The 22,845-nt window shown below is 41.9% G+C and overlaps 1 protein-coding gene across 3 annotated transcripts in view; it reads left to right on the top strand.

Annotated features, from left to right (window-relative positions):
* LOC139413611 (nck-associated protein 5-like) overlaps positions 1–22,845 on the top strand; it is a 98,749-nt gene that overhangs the window by 63,629 nt on the left and 12,275 nt on the right. For all 3 annotated transcript variants that reach the window (XM_071161210.1, XM_071161208.1, XM_071161209.1), the window contains 4 exons: positions 4,790–4,858; positions 5,043–5,081; positions 5,246–5,365; positions 19,579–19,713. In XM_071161210.1, coding sequence (XP_071017311.1) covers positions 4,790–4,858; positions 5,043–5,081; positions 5,246–5,365; positions 19,579–19,713 — 363 coding nt within the window. The remainder of the gene's footprint in view (positions 1–4,789; positions 4,859–5,042; positions 5,082–5,245; positions 5,366–19,578; positions 19,714–22,845) is intronic.

Genomic DNA, 22,845 nt, shown 5'->3' on the forward strand with positions numbered 1-22,845 from the left:
GCCACCAGGGCCACAATTTGCCCCCTCTGATTTGTCCGAGTGTGACCTCCTCCCCATGGGTTACTGCAGCTAGTGTTGCCAGCACTGCCACAACCTGGGTGGGGGCACCCCACCGGAATCGTACAAGGTTGTCAAGGTTCTCATTAGCAGCTTTGAGAAATTCCTTGTATATTATGCTCACCCGGGCCTCCTGAGTGGCGCTGCGGTCTAAGGCACTGCATCGCAGTACTAGAGGCGTCACTACAGATCCGGGTTCATTCCCGGGCTGTGTCGCAGCAGGCTGAGACCTGGAGACGGTACGGGAGTTGCAGCAATGGGACAAGACTGTAACAAACAAAATTGGGGAGAAAAAGAGGTATGAAATTATTTCAAAATATTATGCTCACCCATCAGGGGACTTTGGCTTCGTAAGGCCAACCCTGGCAGGCTCAGAACCTTCAGAGGGTGGTGCTGATTTAGTAGGTCTCTGAATAGAATTAACGAAGAGGCCACTCGAATGAGCTTTGATCCCATTTAATCACATTTTTACATTGCAAATAGTGACAATTCTTTTTCATGCCACAAGAGCTACCGGATCCAGCCAAATAGGTTTCGGAATGAAACAGTCCAAAACAAAACTGAGAGGTGCCGGATCCTGTTCCGGCAGGATCCGGCTCAAATTAAGCACTGCGGATATCACGTGACTGAGTAACCTGCAGCTTCTCTTAGGCCTTTGCTTTATAAAGCAATTTAAAAGGCTCTTCTATTAGAGACTGTGTTAAATCTCCTAACTCAGCACAATGGACCCTTGCGGCACCTTTTCAGGTGTTGTGAAAACTTTTAGTCTCCCAGCTCTCCCGGCCATCATCTCCTGAGCCCTAGTGGCAGAATGAGAGGTGGGAAGGAAAGTTCTTTAAAACACTTTTCTCAGAGCACCTGTTTGAAAACAGTGTTTAGTGTTTATAATCATGCCACTGTGATGGAGAGGGCTCTTAATGTTACTGTGGTTAAATTCCCTTGGCTGAGGCCTTATAGCACTTATGTTGCAAAATCAGGCCAAGGTCTTCTGCCTTTGCCAGCCCACACTTTGTATAGAGTACACTATTGAAACGTAATGCACGTATTGCTCTCAGATTGGATAGTTGAGTGACAGATTGAGTTTCACACGTGACACTAGGATCACACACACAAAGTCAGTTCCATACACACACTCTACGAAGATGAAACCTTCACAAAATGTCACACACTCTCCCTGTCCCTACCGTATACACATGCAAACACTTTCGCCCTTAGCGCAGCTGTGTATTGATGTGTGAATCCGGCTGTAATTACTGCTGCGTCTCTTCCCTGTGCTGGGGTGTCTCTGGGTAATATCTCTGTAAATATATTCATTGTGATCATCTTGTTCTGCTCACTGAGGGCCTCACCACGCTCAAATCAGAGGCAGAACCAAATCTCAATAAGATTATACAATGACCTGGTAGGTGCTGCAGGTCACTGACCACCAAAACAGAATGTTTTTAAAACCGTTTTTCCCCCACAGCAGTCAGAACCTTGAACTCTATTCACTAGCCCCCCCACCCCCTCCCTATGGCTGCTCTAGGGATCTAGGGACTTTATGGATGGTTGATATTTATGAATTGTGGTGATGCTATTCTAGCTGCTTGGTACATTTGTGAATGTAAATCCTGTATATGTCAGTGGAGGCTGCTGAGGGAGGACGACTCATAATTGTTGGAATGAAGCTTATGAAAGGACATCAAACGAAACCATGTGTTTGATGTATTTGATACCATTCCACTGATTCCGCTCCAGCCATTACCACAAGCCCGTCCTCACCAATTAAGGTGTGTGTGTGTGTGTGTATACACAGTGGGGAGAACAAGTATTTGATACACTGCTGATTTTGCAGGTTTTCCTACTTACAAAGCATGTAGAGGTCAAATTTTTTATCATAGGTACACTTCAACTGTGAGAGACGGAATCTAAAACAAAAATCCAGAAAATCACATTGTATGATTTTTAAGTAATTAATTTGCATTTTATTACATGACATAAGTATTTGATCACCTACCAACCATTAAGAATTCCAGCTCGCACAGACCTGTTCGTTTTTCTTTTAAGAAGCCCTCCTGTTCTCCCCTCATTACCTGTATTAACTGCTTCTGTTTGAACCCATTACCTGTATAAAAGACACCTGTCCACACACTCAATCAAACAGACTCAAACCTCTCCACAATGGCCAAGAACAGAGAGCTGTGTAAGGACATCAGGGATAAAATTGTAGACCTGCACAAGGCTGGGATGGGCTTCAGGACAATAGGCAAGCAGCTTGGTGAGAAGGCAACAACTGTTGGTGCAATTATGAGACAAAAATAGAGCTTTTTGGTCTAAACTCCACTCGCCGTGTTTGGAGGAAGAAGGATGAGTACAACCCCAAGAACACCATCCCAACCGTGAAGCATGGAGGTGGAAACATCATTCTTTGGATGCTTTTCTGCAAAGGGTTAGAAAAAGGATGACTGCACCATATTGAGGGGAGGATGGATGGGACCATGTATCGTGAAATCTTGGCCAACAACCTCCTTCACTCATTGAAGATGGGTCGTGGCTGGGTCTTCCAGCATGACAACGACCTGAAACACACAGCCAGGACAACTAAGGAGTGGCTCCGTAAGAAGCATCTCAAGGTCCTGGAGTGGCCTAGCCAGTCTCCAGACCTGAACCCAATAGAACATCTTTAGAGGGAGCTGAAAGTCCGTATTGCCCAGCGACAGCCCCAAAACCTGAAGGATCTGGAGAAGGTCTGTATGGATGAATGGGCCAAAATCCCTGCTGCAGTGTGTGCAAACCTGGTCAAGAACTACAGGAACATATGATCTCTGTAATTGCAAACAAAGGATTCTGTACCAAATATTAAGTTCTGCTTTTCTGATGTATCAAATACTTAGGTCATGCAATAAAAATGCTAATTAATTACTTAAAAATCATACAATGTGATTTTCTGGATTTTTGTTTTAGATTCCGTCTCACAGTTTAAGTGTACCTATGATAAAAATTACAGACCTCTACATGCTTTGTAAGTTGGAAAACCTGCAAAATCGGCAGTGTATCAAATACTTGTTCTCCCCACTGTATATATATATTTGTATATTAGTTACTTCAGAGCTACAGTACTGTAAACAAATACCACCAACCTTGGTTGCATGGCAATAAAGTTTCTGCTTTACAGTGGTGTAAAGTACTTAAATAAAAATACTTAAAGTACAACTGAAGTAGGTTTTGGGGGAATGTGGAAATGTTATATTTTTGACAACTTTTACTTCACTCCTAAAGAAAATTATGTACTTTTTACTCCATACATTTCCCTGACACCGAAATGCTTAGCAGGACAGGAAAATGGTCCAATTCAGGCAGTTATCAAGAGAACCTCCTTGGTCATCCCTACTGCCTCTGATCTGGCGGACTTACTAAATACACATGCTTATTTTGTAAATTATGTCTGAGTGTTGGAGCATGCTCCTGGATAGCCGTAAATAAAATAGATAAATGAAAGAATTGTGACTTCTGTTTTTCTTAATCTAAGGAATTTTAAATTATTTATACTTTACTTTGGATAATTATGTATATTTAAAACCAACTACTTTTAGACTTGTGTTTTACTAGGTGACTCCATTTTTACTTTCAGGTATCTTTACTTTTACTCAAGTATGACAATTCGGTACTTTTTTCACCTCTGCATGTTTCTCTTTAGGAGGTAGGCTATCCACAGTCCTAAACTGAAAATCTTAGAAACAGTGTTGCAACTGATCTGAACTGGCCTGACTTGCCCACACACTCTCCCCCTTTCTGTCTTACACACACCCTCCACTGGACAATGCAATGATTTCTGACTAAGCGACAGTCATCGAGCCTCAAGCTAGACTGTTTGATTCCTATTCTGCTTCGAAACCTCGTAGACAAGCAAATTGAAAACTCTGTTTTCTCTGCTCGGTGGCGATGGGAATTGATGTTGCCAAAAATAATTTGGTCTCCTATCCTCCCGTTCCCCTCGCCATCCACCATTCCCTGATCATTGAACACTTGGGACCATCACAGCTTCCATGACGCACTGTAGAGGGAGCGTTAAATGTGTGACTGCTGTTTTGATGTGCAATCACTGGTGGCTTAGGTGCCTCTATTTCTATGAAGACATGTTTTGTTCTTTCGCACCTTCTCTCCCTCTATTGCCTCACTCCCTTTTTATTCCAATCAGCATGTTGTTCTTTCTCATTCCTCTGTCTTGTCTCTGTTTCCCTCCCATTTCATTATTTCAATCTTTCAGAATCCATCTCTCCTCCCCTTTGTTTCAGTCCCCCATCACACCTTTGATTTCATAGTTGCCGTGGTGACACGTTCCCGCCTTTGATCATGGCGAATAAGACATTGGCAGGATTCTCTTTTTAATGAGTTCACCAGTTTACACCTATTACAGCAAGGATATATCTATATTTTTTATAAATGGTCCTTGTTCAGATGTATCAAACCCCTTTGGAGATCTACCTAATCTTTTGCTCTTTCGTTTATTCTTTCGCATTGTCAAATTCTCCATGGGGACTATTGTGAAATCAACTGATTTTGTTCATTCTCGGCCACAAAGAAGCTTGCTCTTCTAGGTGTAGACATTGAAATGCACTGTGATCATATGAGACGGGTGGGGATGAATCTCCCGAGGTTGATCTTTGTTGTCAAATTTATGCTTTCGATAGATGTATGTAATTGGTCTCCCTCTCTCTTTTCTCTGTCTTTGTCCTTTCTCTCTCCTTTGTAGGCTGAGAATTCAGCCCTGGCCCTTGCGAATGAAAGCCAGAGAGAAGCCTATGAAAGGTGTCTGGATGAGGTGAGTTTCATATAGAGAAGGTCGTCCTGACAATGTCACACTATGTTTTGTCTGTCTCTGTAACCACTACATAAGTTCTCAGCTTTTATACACTGCTAAGTTTACTATTCTTAAGCCTCAAATCATTCTCCATTTATGACCAAAGACTGTAGTAAAGATGAAACTTTAATTCTATATTTTTCAGGTGGCCAACCATGTGGTACAGGCTCTTCTGAATCAAAAGGTAAGACATAGTTCATGAAGACAAGTCGATGACGTTCAGACTCAACAGTCTAACAAGTTAATGAGCAGTTATTTTACACAAGTTTAGTGTGTGTTCGTGCGTGCATGCCTGCGTGTGTAAATGTGAAGGTTTGTTGATTTGTTTTGTGTGCGTGTTTGTTCTAGGACCTGCGGGAGGAGTGTATTAAGCTGAAGATGCGTGTGTTTGACCTGGAGAGACAGAACATAACCCTGACTGAGCTCTTTGCCCAGAAACTACACCCCCAGGCCAGCCATCTGCAACAGGTACAGAATGTGTGATGTGTTCTGTGTGTGTTCATGAAATTGATTTCTCTGTGAAGATTTAGAAATTACGCATAAATGAACAAGTTGCTTTTCATTTTGTTTCAGTTGCTTAGTTTTTGCAAAACTGTAATGAATTTGACAAGATAAAGGATAATTAGGCATGAGTTAATTATCTGCCAAAATTGTTGCAACCCCTATTACTAGCCTATTCAACCTCTTTTGTATCGTCTGAGATCCCCAAAGATTGGAAAGCTGCCGCGGTAATCCCCCTCTTCAAAGGGGGAGACACTCTAGACCCAAACTGCTACAGACCTATATCTATCCTACCCTGCCTTTCTATAAGGTTTTCGAAAGCCAAGTTAACAAACAGATCACCGACCATTTCGAATCCCACCATGCCTTCTTCGCTACGCAATCTGGTTTCCGAGCTGGTCGTGGGTGCACCTCAGCCACGCTCAAGGTCCTAAACGATATCATAACCGCCATTGATAAGAGACTACTGTGCAGCTGTATTCATCGACCTGGCCAAGGCTTTTGATTCTGTCAATCACCACATTCTTATCGGAAGACTCAACAGCCTTGGTTTCTCAAATGACTGCCTTGCCTGGTTCACCAACTACTTCTCAGAGTTCAGTGTGTCAAATCGGAGGGCCTTTTGTCCGGACCTCTGGCAGTCTCTGTGGGGGTGCCACAGGGTTAAATTCTCGGGCCGACTCTCTTCTCTGTATACATTAATGATATCACTCTTGCTGCTGGTGATTCTCTGATCCACCTCTACGCAGATGACACCATTCTGTATACTTCTGGCCCTTCTTTGGACACTGTGTTAACTAACCTCCAAACGAGCTTCAATGCCATACAACTCTCCTTCCGTTTAGTTTAGTTTGATTAATTCGACCATTTAAAAAAACAAGCACATAAAACTTAAAAGCCATACACGCACATTAATAAAATCATTGAAGATAACACACAATAAAGTCTGGGACTTATTTCCATTGTGGTCCTCTTGAGGCACGATGGCTATACAAGATGGAACACAGTATGGCAGTGAAATAATAAAACCTAAACATAAAAGAACATCTATCTCATCATTCCAGTTACATCATAGGGGTTTTTCATATGGGGACAGAGGACAAACATATTTTTACTTTGTTTTTAAAGCTGTCCAGAGAGGACGTTGTTTTTATGGGCAGAGGCAACTCATTCCATTCTGAGGCTCCTGTATACAAGAAAGTACCTTTCCCCAGCATTACTCCTGAACCTGTATGAGCACTCATCAGCAACACCTGATCTGGTGCTGTGATTGTGTGCATCCCTAACACGAGGAAAGTAATCACTTACATATCTGGGCGCAGGACCATAAATACTCCTGAAAACCAAACCGAGTCTAATCTGGGACACCCTAGCCTCAACAGGCAGCCAGTTTAGTTCCTGAAAGCAGCTCCTGCCTATGTTTGTACGTGGACTCACCTTCAATACTACCCTGATCAACTTATTCTGGGCTATCTGGAGCTTTCCTTTCATAGGTTTTTTATTTTTTATTTTTTTATTTCACCTTTATTTAACCAGGTAGGCTAGTTGAGAACAAGTTCTCGTTTGCAACTGCGACCTGGCCAAGATAAGGCATAGCAGTGTGAACAGACAACACAGAGTTACACATGGAGTAAACAATTAACAAGTCAATAACACAGTAGAAAAAAGGGGAGTCTATATATACATTGTGTGCAAAAGGCATGAGAAGGTAGGCAAATAATTACAATTATGCAGATTAACACTGGAGTGATAAATGATCAGATGGTTATGTACAGGTAGAGATATTGGTGTGCAAAAGAGCAGAAAAATAAAAATAAATAAATAAAAACAGTATGGGGATGAGGTAGGTGAAAATGGGTGGGCTATTTACCAATAGACTATGTACAGCTGCAGCGATCGGTTAGCTGCTCAGATAGCAGATGTTTGAAGTTGGTGAGGGAGATAAAAGGTTTAGGTTTAGATAAGCCCCCAAACCAGGAAGTACTAGAATAGTCAAAATGGCATTGAATGAGGGCAGTAGCTAGCACTTTCCTTATCAAGCATCTTGGACTTTCTAGCCAAAAACTTAGTCCTGGCATTAACCTTCCCTAGCACCTTATTGCCCATGCTCACACCCCCCAAACTTAGCTACTTGGGATGTATCCTTGATGTAACAGAGGTTTTCGTAGTCAGCATCTCACCCCCTAACTCCACTCTGATTTCAGACAACCTACACAATTTAGGTCTGGATCCAAAAATATTTGCTTCAGTTTTCCCTAAGTGCAGAGATAGCTTATTATCTCCAAGCCATTTGCTAATGTTAGCTTCCCTGCGTAACGCCCCAACTGATTGGTTTTGCCTGAGACAGTGAACCATTAACCTCTACTACTTGCTCCCTTCCTGATAACTAGGACTTTACCCAGCCTAGAGTGATACTACTTAACCCCAGTGCCTCCAGTTTTGAGATTAGGAGACAGTGGATAACTGTATCAAAGGCCTTCTGTAGGTCAAGCCGTACCATTCCACACAGATTTCCCTCATCAATCTCTTTCCTGATGAAGTCCGTCAAGTAAAGTAGACATGAATCAGTGGAGGATGTTTTTCTAAAACCCGACTGAAAATCATACATTAGACCCTGTTTGTTAACATACAGTGCCTTGCGAAAGTATTCGGCCCCCTTGAACTTTGCGACCTTTTGCCACATTTCAGGCTTCAAACATAAAGATATAAAACTGTATTTTTTTGTGAAGAATCAACAACAAGTGGGACACAATCATGAAGTGGAACGACATTTATTGGATATTTCAAACTTTTTTAACAAATCAAAAACTGAAAAATTGGGCGTGCAAAATTATTCAGCCCCCTTAAGTTAATACTTTGTAGCGCCACCTTTTGCTGCGATTACAGCTGTAAGTCGCTTGGGGTATGTCTCTATCAATTTTGCACATCGAGAGACTGAAATTTTTTCCCATTCCTCCTTGCAAAACAGCTCGAGCTCAGTGAGGTTGGATGGAGAGCATTTGTGAACAGCAGTTTTCAGTTCTTTCCACAGATTCTCGATTGGATTCAGGTCTGGACTATGACTTGGCCATTCTAACACCTGGATATGTTTATTTTTGAACCATTCCATTGTAGATTTTGCTTTATGTTTTGGATCATTGTCTTGTTGGAAGACAAATCTCCGTCCCAGTCTCAGGTCTTTTGCAGACTCCATCAGGTTTTCTTCCAGAATGGTCCTGTATTTGGCTCCATCCATCTTCCCATCAATTTGAACCATCTTCCCTGTCCCTGCTGAAGAAAAGCAGGCCCAAACCATGATGCTGCCACCACCATGTTTGACAGTGGGGATGGTGTGTTCAGGGTGATGAGCCGTGTTGCTTTTACGCCAAACATAACGTTTTGCATTGTTGCCAAAAAGTTCAATTTTGGTTTCATCTGACCAGAGCACCTTCTTCCACATGTTTGGTGTCTCCCAGGTGGCTTGTGGCAAACTTTAAACAACACTTTTTATGGATATCTTTAAGAAATGGCTTTTTTCTTTGCCACTCTTCCATAAAGGCCAGATTTGTGCAATATACGACTGATTGTTGTCCTATGGACAGAGTCTCCCACCTCAGCTGTAGATCTCTGCAGTTCATCCAGAGTGATCATGGGCCTCTTGGCTGCATCTCTGATCAGTCTTCTCCTTGTATGAGCTGAAAGTTTAGAGGGACGGCCAGGTCTTGGTAGATTTGCAGTGGTCTGATACTCCTTCCATTTCAATATTATCGCTTGCACAGTGCTCCTTGGGATGTTTAAAGCTTGGGAAATATTTTTGTATCCAAATCCGGCTTTAAACTTCTTCACAACAGTATCTCGGACCTGCCTGGTGTGTTCCTTGTTCTTCATGATGCTCTCTGCGCTTTTTAACGGACCTCTGAGACTATCACAGTGCAGGTGCATTTATACGGAGACTTGATTACACACAGGTGGATTGTATTTATCATCATTAGTCATTTAGGTCAACATTGGATCATTCAGAGATCCTCACTGAACTTCTGGAGAGAGTTTGCTGCACTGAAAGTAAAGGGGCTGAATAATTTTGCACGCCCAATTTTTCCGTTTTTGATTTGTTAAAAAAGTTTGAAATATTCAATAAATGTCGTTCCACTTCATGATTGTGTCCCACTTGTTGTTGATTCTTCACAAAAAAAATACAGTTTTATATCTTTATGTTTGAAGCCTGAAATGTGGCAAAAGGTCGCAAAGTTCAAGGGGGCCGAATACTTTCGCAAGGCACTGTATTCATACATTTGCTCATGTACAATTCTCTCCAGGATCTTTGATGTTACACAGAGGATAGATACAGGCCTATAGTTCCCAGGGTCAGACTTGATCACCTTCTTATACAGAGGTATAACTTTAGCTTGTTTCATGTCCCTGGGAAAGGTGCCTTGTTCAAGAGAGATTAACAATATGCGTAATACAAGGGCCATTTTGCTCAGCAGAATCTATTAGAAACCTTGCAGGAATATTATCCAGGACTGTGGCTTGGGAGCATTTAAGCTCTGCTAGCATACTGACTATTTTGGCTGTTGCTAACTTTGCAAAAGAAAAAGAGTTTGGCTGAACCCCTAACTCTAAATAATACTTCTCGACTTGGTTGCTTCCATACAAACCAGAACTGGTGGGCAGCTTGCTAACCAGCTTGCTGGCAACAGAAGTTTAAAAAAAGGAGTTGAATTCATTGGCAACCTCTGCTTTTTCATATACCATCTCCCCTTTGATGTTCAGTCCAATACTGTTTAGTTTGTTTTTGGTAGTACTACTACAGCCTAGGTAAGGAACCTTAAATGATTTCCATAGCTTGTTAGGGCCCTTTTTGTTTTCAATGATTTTCTCAGCAAAGTAACCCCTCTTAGCTTCATTCATCCTCCTCTGTGCTCCATTTCTGTGACGTTTATATAGGACAAAATCAGGTTGCTCTTGAGAGTTCTTAAATTTCTTAAAGGCCTTATTCCTTGCTTGGATAGATTCTAGAATCTCATGATTAAACCAAGGGCTTAGATCTCTGCTTTACCCTGACCCGTCTAATGGGAGCCATCACATTCACCACATCAATTAATCTACATTTAAAGGCTTCCCAGGCATTGTCTACCTCTACACTATCTAGCACAGATGACCAGTCAATTTTACCTTTTTCCTCCCTAAACTTTTCTACACAGTATTGTTTGAGTCCTCTGATTTGGTTTTGTGACACTTAAATATATCTTTAAAAATCCTCCTTGTGCAAAATGTAATAAAATGATCACTGATTCCATAGACTATTACTCCACTCTGTGATATTTTAGATTTATCAGACACCAATATTAAGTTAATTGTACTTTGCACTGTTTCACATATCCTGGTGGGATCTTTTATCATTTGGGTCAGAGCAAGTGATCTACAAAAGTGCATAAATACATTGTGGGTTGGGCTATTCTTTTTGCAGACATCAGTATTGAAATCCCCTAACAAAATAATTTCCTTCAAGTGAATCATTACAGTTTGACAACACAATTTCAAGACCTTCATAGAATGCATTCTGCTTGGGCGGCCTATAACACACCCCCAACAAAATCGGCTTGGTTTTGGGAAGGCAGATATCCAGCCAGACAATCTTCAGATCAGCGTTTAAATCTGATCTGACGTTAAAAGCAATGTCTGATCTTACAAACGCACATATTCCCCCACCCTTCCGATTCCGATCCTTCCTGAAAACAGAGTAATTACCTATCTCAATTTCTGAGTCAAAAAAAGATGAATCCAACCATGTCTCAGTAAAACATAAGACACCCAGACTCACATTAAGCATCTCCAATCCTAAATTAAATCTAGAATCGGCTACCTATTTCGCAACAAAGAATCCTTCACTTATGCTGCCAAACAGCCTCGTAAAACTGACTATTCTACCGATCCTTGACTTCGGCGATGTCATTTACAAAATAGCCTCCAACTCTCTACTCAGCAAATTGGATGCAGTCTATCACAGTGCCATCTGTTTTGTCACCCAAGCCCCATATACTACCCACCACTGCGACCTGTATGCTCTCGTTGGCTGGCCCTCGCTTCATATTCGCCGCCAAACCCACTGGCTCCAGGTCATCTACAAGTCTTTGCTAGGTAAAGCCCCACCTTATCTCAGCTCACTGGTCACCATAGCAGCACCCACCCTTAGCACGCGCTCCAGCAGGTATATTTCACTGGTCACCCCCAAAGCCAATTCCTACTTTGGCCGCCTTTCCTTCCAGTGCTCTGCTGCCAATGACTGGAACAACCTGCAAAAATCACTGACGCTGGAGACTCATATCTCCCTCACTAACTTTAAGCACCAGCTGTCAGAGCAGCTCACAGATCACTGCACTTGTACATAGTCCATCTGTAAAAAGCCCATCCAACTACCTCATCCCCATATTGTTATTTATTTTGCTCTTTTGCACCCCAATATCTCTACTTGCACATTCATCTTCTGCACATCTATCACTCCACTGTTTAATTGCCATATTGTAATTATTTTTCCACTATGGCCTATTTATTGCCTTACCTCCCTTATCCTACCTCATTTGCACACACTGTATAGTTGAAGTCGGAAGTTTACATACACTTAGGTTGGAGTCATTAAAACAAGTTTTTCAACCACTCCACAAATGTCTTGTTAACAAACTATAGTTTTGGCAAGTCGGTTAGGACATCTACTTTGTGCATTACACAAGTCATTTTTCCAACAATTGTTTACAGACAGATTATTTCACATACAATTCACTGTATCACAATTCCAGTGGGTCAGAAGTTTCCATACACTAAGTTGACTGTGCCTTTAAACAGCTTAGAAAATTCCAGAAAATTATGTCATGGCTTTAGATGCATCTGATTAGGCTAATTGACATCATTTGAGTCAATTGGAGGTGTACCTATGGATGTATTTCAAGGCCTACCTTCAAACTCAGTGCCTCTTTGCTTGGCATCATGGGAAAATCAATAGAAATCAGCCAAGACCTCCACAAGTCTGGTTCATCCTTGGGAGCAATTTCCAAACACCTGAAGGTACCACTTTCATCTGTACAAACAATAGTACGCAAGTATAAACACGATGGGACCACGCAGCCGTCATACCGCTCTGGAAGGAGACACGTTCTGTCTCCTAGAGATGACTGTACTTTGTTGCGAAAAGTGCCAATTAATCCCAGAACAACAACAAAGGACCTTGTGAAGGACCTTGTGAAGATGGAGGAAACTGGTACAAAAGTATCTATATCCACAGTAAAACGAGTCCTACAGTGGGGCAAAAAAGTATTTAGTCAGCCACCAATTGTGCAAGTTCTCCCACTTATAAAGATGAGAGAGGCCTGTAATTTTCATCATAGGTACACTTCAACTATGACAGACAAAATAAGAAAAAAAAAATCCAGAAAATCACATTGTAGGATTTTTTTATGAATTTATTTGCAAATTATGGTGGAAAATAAGTACAGTGGTTTGCGAAAGTATTCGGCCCCCTTGAACTTTGCGACCTTTTGCCACATTTCAGGCTTCAAACATAAAGATATAAAACTGTATTTTTTTTGTGAAGAATCAACAACAAGTGGGACACAATCATGAAGTGGAACGACATTTATTGGATATTTCAAACTGTTTTAACAAATCAAAAACTGAAAAATTGGGCGTGCAAAATGATTCAGCCCCATTAAGTTAATACTTTGTAGCGCCACCTTTTGCTGCGATTACAGCTGTAAGTCGCGTGGGTATGTCTCTATCAGTTTTGCACATCGAGAGACTGAATTTTCCCATTCCTCCTTGCAAAACAGCTCGAGCTCAGTGAGGTTGGATGGAGAGCATTTGTGAACAGCAGTTTTCAGTTCTTTCCACAGATTCTCGATTGGATTCAGGTCTGGACTTTGACTTGGCCATTCTAACACCTGGATATGTTTATTTTTGAACCATTCCATTGTAGATTTTGCTTTATGTTTTGGATCATTGTCTTGTTGGAAGACAAATCCCCGTCCCAGTCTCAGGTCTTTTGCAGACTCCATCAGGTTTTCTTCCAGAATGGTCCTGTATTTGGCTCCATCCATCTTCCCATCAATTTTAACCATCTTCCCTGTCCCTGCTGAAGAAAAGTAGGCCCAAACCATACAGTTTTATATCTTTATGTTTGAAGCCTGAAATGTGGCAAAAGGTAGCAAAGTTCAAGGGGGCCGAATACTTTCGCAAGGCACTGTATTTGGTCAATAACAAAAGTTTATCTCAATACTTTGTCATTGCCAACAAAGGGTATATAACAGAGGTCAAACGTTTTCTGTAAGTCTTCACAAGGTTTTCACACACTTGTTGCTGGTATTTTGGCCCATTCCTCCATGCAGATCTCTTCTAGAGCAGTGATGTTTTGGGGCTGTTGCTGGGCAACACAGACTTTCAACTCCCTCCAAAGATTTTCTATGGTGTTGAGATCTGGAGACTGGCTATGCCACTCCAGGACCTTGAAATGCTTCTTACGAAGCCACTCCTTCGTTGCCCGGGCGGTGTGTTTGGGATCATTGTCATGCTGAAAGACCCAGCCACGTTTCATCTTCAATGCCCTTGCTTGATGGAAGGAGGTTTTCACTCAAAATCTCACGATACATGGCCCCATTCATTCTTTCCTTTACACGGATCAGTCATCCTGGTCCCTTTGCAGAAAAACAGCCCCAAAGCATGATGTTTCCACCCCCATGCTTCACAGTAGGTATGGTGTTCTTTGGATGCAACTCAGCATTCTTTGTCCTCCAAACACGACGAGTTGAGTTTTTACCAAAATTCTATTTTGGTTTCATCTGACCATATGACATTCTCCCAATCTTCTTCTGGATCATCCAAATGCTCTCTAGCAAACTTCAGACGGGCCTGGACATGTACTGGCTTAAGCAGGGGGACACGTCTGGCACTGCAGGATTTGAGTCCCTGGCGGCGTAGTGTGTTACTGATGGAAGGCTTTGTTACTTTGGTCCCAGCTCTCTGCAGGTCATTCACTAGGTCCCCCCGTGTGGTTCTGGGATTTTTGCTCACCGTTCTTGTGATCATTTTGACCCCACGGGGTGAGATCTTGCGTGGAGCCCCAGATCGACGGAGATTATCAGTGGTCTTGTATGTCTTCCATTTCCTAATAATTGCTCCCACAGTTGATTTCTTCAAACCAAGCTGCTTACCTATTGCAGATTCAGTCTTCCTAGCCTGGTGCAGGTCTACAATTTTGTTTCTGGTGTCCTTTGACAGCTCTTTGGTCTTGGCCATAGTGGAGTTTGGAGTGTGACTGTTTGAGGTTGTGGACAGGTGTCTTTTATACTGATAACAAGTTCAAACAGGTGCCATTAATACAGGTAACGAGTGGAGGACAGGTCTGTGAGAGCCAGAAATCTTGCTTGTTTGTAGGTGACCAAATACTTATTTTCCACCATAATTTGCAAATTAATTCAAATCCTACAATGTGATTTTCTGGGGAAAAAAATCTCATTTTGTCTGTCATAGTTGAAGTGTACCTATGATGAAAATTACAGGCCTCATCTTTTTAAGTGGGAGAACTTGCGCAATTGGTGGCTGACTAAATACTTTTTTGCCCCACTGTATATCGACATAACTTGAAAGGACGCTCAGCAAGGAAGAATCCACTGCTCCAAAACCGCCATAAAAAGCTAGACTACGGTTTGCAACTGCACATGGGGACAAAGATTGTACTTTTTGGAGAAATGTTCTCTGGTCTGATGAAACAAAAATAGAACTGTTTGGCCATAACGACCATCGTTATGTTTGGAGGAAAAAGGGGCATGCTTGCAAGCCGAAGAACACCATCCCAAACGTGAAGCACGGGTTGGCAGCATCATGTTGTGGGGGTGCTTTGCTGCAGGAGGGACTGGTGCACTTCACAAAATAGATGGCATCATGAGGAAAGACAATTATGTGGATATATTGAAGCAACACCTCAAGACATCAGTCAGGAAGTTAAAGCTTGGTCGCAAATGGGTCTTCCAAATGGACAATGATCCCAGGCATACTTCCAAAGTTGTGGCAAAATGGCTTAAGGACAACAAAGTCAAGGTATTGGAGTGGCCATCACAAAGCCCTGACCTCATAGCCTGGTTCCTCTCTAGGTTTCTTCCTAGGTTCTGGCCTTTTCTAGGGAGTTTTTCCTAGCCACCATGCTTCTACACTTGCATTGCTTGCTGTTTGAGGTTTTAGGCTGGGTTTCTGTACAGCACTTTGTGACATCAGCTGATGTTAGAAGGACATTTTAAAGACGATTGATTGATTGATTGATTGACCTCAATCCTATAGAAAATTTGTGGGCAGGACTGAAAGTGTGTGCGTGCAAAGAGGACCTACAAACCTGACTCAGTTACACCAGCTCTGTCGGGAAGGAATGGGCCAAAATTCACCCAACTTCTTGTGGGAAGCTTGTGGAAGCTTACCCGAAACGTTTGACCCAAGTTAACCAATTTAAAGCCAATGCTACCAAATTCTAATTGAGTGTATGTAAACTTCTGACCCAATGGGAATGTGATGAAATAATTATCTCTGCTATTATTCTGACATTTCACATTCTTCAAATAAAGTGGTGATCCTAACTGACCTAAGGCAGGGAATTTTTACTAGGATTAAATGTCAGGAATGGTGAAAAACTGAGTTTAAATGTATTTGCCTAAGGTGTATGTAAACTTCTGACTTCAACTGTATATAGACTTTTTCTATTGTACTATTGACTGTATGTTTGTTTATTCTATGTGTAACTCTGTGTTTGTGACACACTGCTTTGCTTTATCTTGGCCAGGTCGCAGTTTTAAATGAGAACTTGTTCTCAACTAGCCTACCTGGTTAAATAAAGGTGAAATAAAATATATAGAAATGAGTATTGACAGACTGTTGTTGAAAGTGTGACCAAAGAATGGATTTAAGTCTGTCCGTTGGCTCTCGGATCATTTGGACTGTTAATGAGAATTTGGATATGAATGTTTTTTTTCCATAATTCCTCACATCAGAATACCCACAGAGAAAATAACGTCTATCCCATCAAATTGGAGAGACTCATTTTTGCCTGTGTGTGATATGCTTATCTAAACCACTGGGGGAGAGGGAGAACCTCTCTTCTGCCTTGCTTGTCTCCTGTTCATTATGATTATATTCAGAACACGATCAAAGTATGGTCCTATGTGTCATCCTGTTTCTGTTTACTACTTAATAAGAACGTTGTTTCTGAGGTAATCTGCTTTCATTTGGTAGGGAGATGAGAAGCTCTCCCACATCTCTGTCACGCTGATCTCATTATTGTTGTTGCTTAGGTGATTGTTGTCAAGGTGAAATGTGGAACTGTTATATGAAGGCTAGTTTTAGAATTCTATCACATATCCTCCATAGTGCGTAGTGATCTATTCTGTGTTGATATAGTCAGATAGATGTGAGATTGAAATATTACAGCAAGGACTATGATGCCTTGCTGCTCTTTGGATTTACAGTGGGGCAAAAAAGTATTTAGTCAGCCACCAATTGTGCAAGTTCTCCCACTTAAAAAGATGAGAGGCCTGTACTTTTCATCATAGGTACACTTCAACTATGACAGACAAAATGAGAAGAAAAAAAATCCAGAAAATCACATTGTAGGATTTTTTATGAATTTATTTGCAAATTATGGTGGAAAATAAGTATTTGGTCACCTACAAACAAGCAAAATTTCTGGCTCTCACAGACCTGTAACTTCTTCTTTGAGGCTCTTCTGTCCTCCACTCGTTACCTGTATTAATGGCACTTGTTTGAACTTGTTATCAGTATAAAAGACACCTGTCCACAACCTCAAACAGTCACACTCAAAACTCCACTATGGCCAAGACCAAAGAGCTGTCAAAGGACACCGAAAACAAAATTGTAGACCTGCACCAGGCTGGGAAGACTGAATCTGCAATAGGTAAGCAGCTTGGTTTGAAGAAATCAACTGTGGGAGCAATTATTAGGAAATGAAAGACATACAAGACTACTGATAATCTCCCTCGATCTGGGGCTCCACGCAAGATCTCACCCCGTGGGGTCAAAATGATCACAAGAATGGTGAGCAAAAATCCCAGAACCACACGGGGGGACCTAGTGAATGACCTGCAGAGAGCTGGGACCAAAGTAACAAAGCCTACCATCAGTAACACACTACGCCGCCAGGGACTCAAATCCTGCAGTGCCAGACGTGTCCCCCTGCTTAAGCCAGTACATGTCCAGGCCCGTCTGAAGTTTGCTAGAGAGCATTTGGATGATCCAGAAGAAGATTGGGAGAATGTCATATGGTCAGATGAAACCAAAATATAACTTTTTGGTTAAAAACTCAACTCGTCGTGTTTGGAGGACAAAGAATGCTGAATTGCATCCAAAGAACACCATACCTACTGTGGGGCATGGGGGTGGAAACATCATGCTTTGGGGCTGTTTTTCTGCAAAGGGACCAGGACGACTGATCCGTGTAAAGGAAAGAATGAATGGGGCCATGTATCGTGAGATTTTGAGTGAAAACCTCCTTCCATCAGCAAGGGCATTGAAGATGAAACGTGGCTGGGTCTTTCAGCATGACAATGATCCCAAACACACCACCCAGGCAACGAAGGAGTGGCTTCGTAAGAAGCATTTCAAGGTCCTGGAGTGGCCTAGCCAGTCTCCAGATCTCAACCCCCCGAGAAAATCTTTGGAGGGAGTTGAAAGTCCGTGTTGCCCAGCAACAGCCCCAAAACATCACTGCTGTAGAGGAGATCTGCATGGAGGAATGGGCCAAAATACCAGCAACCGTGTGTGAAGACTTACAGAAAACGTTTGACCTCTGTCATTGCCAACAAAGGGTATATAACAAAGTATTGAGATAAACTTCTGTTATTGACCAAATACTTATTTTCCACCATAATTTGCAAATAAATTCATAAAAAATCCTACATGTGATTTTCTGGATTTTTTTTCAAATTTTGTCTGTCATAGTTGAAGTGTACCTATGATGAAAATTACAGGCCTCTCATCTTTTTAAGTGGGAGAACTTGCACAATTGGTGGCTGACTAAATACTTTTTTGCCCCACTGTATTAACCTAAACTGATATCTAATATCAATTGTAAAATAGACTATAGCCTGGAGCCTGAAAGCTTCTTGCAGCTCTTACTCTGTCCATTTTGGCCTTGTTGAAAGAAACCAAAAAAACGCTACAGGGTTTTAGAATCCCCTGCTGAGACTTTTATTTAACCTTTATTTAACTAGGCAAGTCGATTAACAAATTCTTATTTTACAATGATGGCCTACCCCGGCCAAACCCTCTCCTAACCCAGACGACACTGGGCCAATTGTGCGCCGCCCTATGGGACTCCCTATCACGGGCGGTTGTTATACAGCCAGGGGTCGAACCAGGGTCTGTAGTGGCGCCTCTAGCACTGAGATGCAGTGCCAGATGATTATACAACGACTCTGAAGTTTCCGTGAATTTGGCTTCAAAAGAACAGATGCAGAGATCATCTTGTCTTTGATAAAGATGTTCAGTGACCTTGGTCATCATTTTTCTTATTCTTTGAAGTGTATGACACTTGGCACCTCTCTCTCCCGCGCCACTTCTCTATCCCTTTCCATTCCTCTCTTTTTTTCACCTCTGTTTGTTTACACCAACTCCCTCTCTCTATCTTCTATTAGTATTTCACCCACTCCACGGTAGAGGGGATAGGAGAGAGAGAAGCCATCTGCTGCAGAAATATCAATACAGCATTTCATCTAAAATAAATTGGCTTGTAATTCACAGGAGGGCAAAGTGGCACATTCTATTACTGTAAATGGAAACTGTCCCCAACTCCCCCAACCCCCTTCTTCCCCATGCCTCCATTTTTCTGTATTCTTCCGTCGCTTTCTTTGCCTCTCTCTTACCTGTGAGGGGAAAAACCTTTTCCCTCACATGCAGAGTGAATGCCTCTTCCCCCGCCATCACCTTTCTTTGATGAATATTATAAGGAAACCTGATGCCATCTCAATGCCGAAGCAATTTAATTACTCAGCGCTAGGATGGGAATGAAACGAGGCTGGCCCACTCCGGTAATGCCATTTTCTCTGTCTATTAGGAGGCAGGTTAAAGGAAATCAGGAGAGGGTGCAAATAATGACAATAGTCGATATGGTGCCGTTACTGATATTCTTCTTTCTCTGTCCTCTCCTGTTCCAGTTGGTGTCTGTCACAGAGCCCAGCACAGAGCCCAGCACAGAGCCCAGCACAGAGCCCAGCACAGAGCCCAGCAAAGAGCCCCTGACCATGGACAGTGACAAATTGCTGGTGTCCAAAAACCAGGGGGAACTCAAGGTGAGCAGCTAGCCCACACACAAACCTTAACCCCCAACTAAAACTTCACTGTGACCATAGAATTACAAATGTATATATGTAGGATATATATACACTGAGTATACCAAACATTAGGAACAAGAACACTTTCCTAATATTGAGTTGCACCCCCCAGAGGGATGCTGGCCCATGTTGGCTCCAATGCTTCCCACAGTTGGGTCAAGTTGGCTGGATGTCCTTTGGGTAGTGGACCATTCTTGATACACACGGGAAACTGTTGAGCGTGAAAAACCCAGCAGCATTGCAGTTATGGTCACAAACTGGTGCACCTGGCACCCATTACCATACTTTGATCAAAGGCACTTAAATATTGTGTCTTGTCCATTCGCCATCTGAATGGCACACATACACAATCCATGTCTCAATTGTCTCAAGGCTTAAAAATCTTTCTTTAACGTGTCTGCTCCCCTTCCTCTACACTGATTTGAAGTGGATTTAACAAGTGACATCAATAAGGGAATCGTGGCTTTCACCTGGATTCACCTGGTCAGTTCTGGTCAGTTTTTAATGTTTTGTATACTCAGTGTATTTGTATATTTATAGGATCTCTATGATTGTGACCCTTAACCCAGATCTCAAAGCCAATCGTAAACCCCATTCCACTATCGCATAGGATACTGTCACAATGTCAATCAGCCCTCTGTCCCACCTTATGCAGCTCAGCAAAGTCATATTTGGTTTACCTCTGCTTCACCAGCTTTGGACCCCTGCTGTTAGAAATCACAATGTTGATTTTCATACTCATATGTTCCAAGGAGGTCCCCCAGTCACCCAAGTCCAGAATTCCCATTCCCAGTATCAATTGAACCACAAATCAATATAATTGAAAGGGGCTTGGCTTGCTCAATGTTCTAGCGCCACCATTCAATTTTCTGCTGTGAAAGTTCCACCTGTTTTTCCCCTACACTCACCTAAGTACCCCCAACGGCTCTCACCAAGTCCCTCTAATGTTCTCAAAATAGGCCGCTGTAATCACTGCCCGATGACCAGCACTAGACTCCTGCTGACAAATGACTGAGAAACAAGTGGAAGAAAGGAAAGAGGGAGAACCAGTCATTTCAACACTGAGGGAAACTGATTGGTTTTTCATTGTCAGGCAGGGACAGAGGTGTCAAATTGAATTTAGATTTTTGTTTCCCTCTGAACAAACACTCAACCTATGCACTCCTTTCTTTCTCTCCCTTTATTTTCATCAGACATCCTTGGTTTCTCTCTGGCCCCAAGTCTCAAAGCAACCTAGCCATCATCCCAGAGTCTTCAGATTGCATTTTGTATACCCTTCATATATCCCTGGGGTGTTACACAATAATGTAGTGAGGGGGAGATTTTGGGTCAATTTATAGTTAATGCAATATCCCTTTAGTGAACCCATTAACACAAACCTGTGAAGTCCACTGTTGAAATGCTGCTTTAGAATATAAAGGCTCTCACAGGGATAATGGGAGCTGAAAAAGGGTTATTTAGCTTTATCTCAATCCAAATGCCATTTCTTCTCTCCGGAGCTTTGGATAACCAGCTAATGTAAAGCCCTTGTCTCTGTGGTCTTAATGAACCATGATTAGAGTAGATACATTTATTGACTGACTGAATACAGTTACATCCTCAGCTAAGCTCTGCACTGCTCCCAACTCCCCCTAGCTCCACTGATCCAGGTGCAGCTCCCATCCAGATTGTATATACAGTGCCCTGAAAAAGTGTTTGTCCCCTTTCTGATTTTCTTTTTTTCATATATATATTTTTGACACGGAATGTTATCAGATCTTCAACCAAAATCTAATATTAGATAAAGGGAACCTGAGTGATCAAATAACACAAAAATGTGATACATTTGTTTATTAAATAAAGGAAAAAAGTATACAACACCCAATGTGATAAAGTAATCTTCTGTTCTCTATCCATGGAATTAGTCCTCTGCGCCATGTTTTTTTTACCAATACCATTTCAAATGAAACAAGCACTCATTAAGATCCGGTGTGGCCAATTAGTGGGCACAGCCAACACACTTAACAAGATAGAGGATGGAGAGTTTTGTTGATGCTGAGAATGGAATGTATATGTTTTTAAATGACATTCTTAGAACATTTTCTGAACGTTAAAGGTTTTCTTGTGGTTTTTATGGAACATTTTCTTAACTTTCTCGAAGTACTGAAATTCCCACAGAAAATGTTGTTTGTGTTAACATTCTTGGAACAATTTGAGAACATTCCCAATGCCAAACCAGTTAGAGAATGTTCATAGAGAATTGTTCTGTTAAAGTAATGAAATTACCATAAAAAAATAAAAAGTTTTTCTTGTTAAGTTAATTAAATGTGCTGAGAATATTCCAAAGCCACTATGTTGCACCATTCCCAGAAAGTTGTGGGAAGGTTGTATATAGAGTAACCATATGACAACCACACTTTTACCAAGCTCTAAGAAACAAATGGCTCTCTGAATGTTATGTGCTAGCTGGGTGGCTACTCACACTCAGAGTGGAGACAGCCAAGCAGTTAATGGAAGAATTTATTTCTGATTTCTGCACAGGATGGGAGCAATTTTTATCGGGCGGGACTGTAAAGTTCCGTGGTTAGGGAACTGTTCCAGGATTAGGATAGTACGGGGGGGGGGAATAATTCACTCCTGTGTCGACCTCTAATTGCCACTTTTCAGGAAGTGGTAATGAGGCGGGCGGAAGAGAGCAGAAAACATTTTCGCACTGATTACAGAATTAATTGCATATTTAATTAAAGATAAAGACAGCTTCCTAAGGTTGGCAGGCCATGTGTAACCAAAGTAGCTTCAGTCGCCTCTCCAGTCTTCTCTCCTTCCCAATCTGTCGTTAATTTATTCCTCCCCCTGTCAGGACTAGGGTGCTCAGAATTCTCAGGATGTCCTCTGTTGCTGTGACATAGTCATTGGTGACTTGGACTGTTAACTTGAAACGAGTACATTCACTTGAAACAAGAGTTGCAGGCCCTCTGTAAGTCATTACTTATCCAAGAAAAAACAGAGTAAAAAGGAACCTCCACAATTGAGTGTCTGCATGAAATCAATGCATATAACTAAAACTCCTGGTGCACCGTGCATGCAATGTGTTAGATGTTGGAGGCATTG

This window comes from Oncorhynchus clarkii, chromosome 7, assembly GCF_045791955.1.
Source record: "Oncorhynchus clarkii lewisi isolate Uvic-CL-2024 chromosome 7, UVic_Ocla_1.0, whole genome shotgun sequence".
Taxonomy (NCBI): domain Eukaryota; kingdom Metazoa; phylum Chordata; class Actinopteri; order Salmoniformes; family Salmonidae; genus Oncorhynchus; species Oncorhynchus clarkii.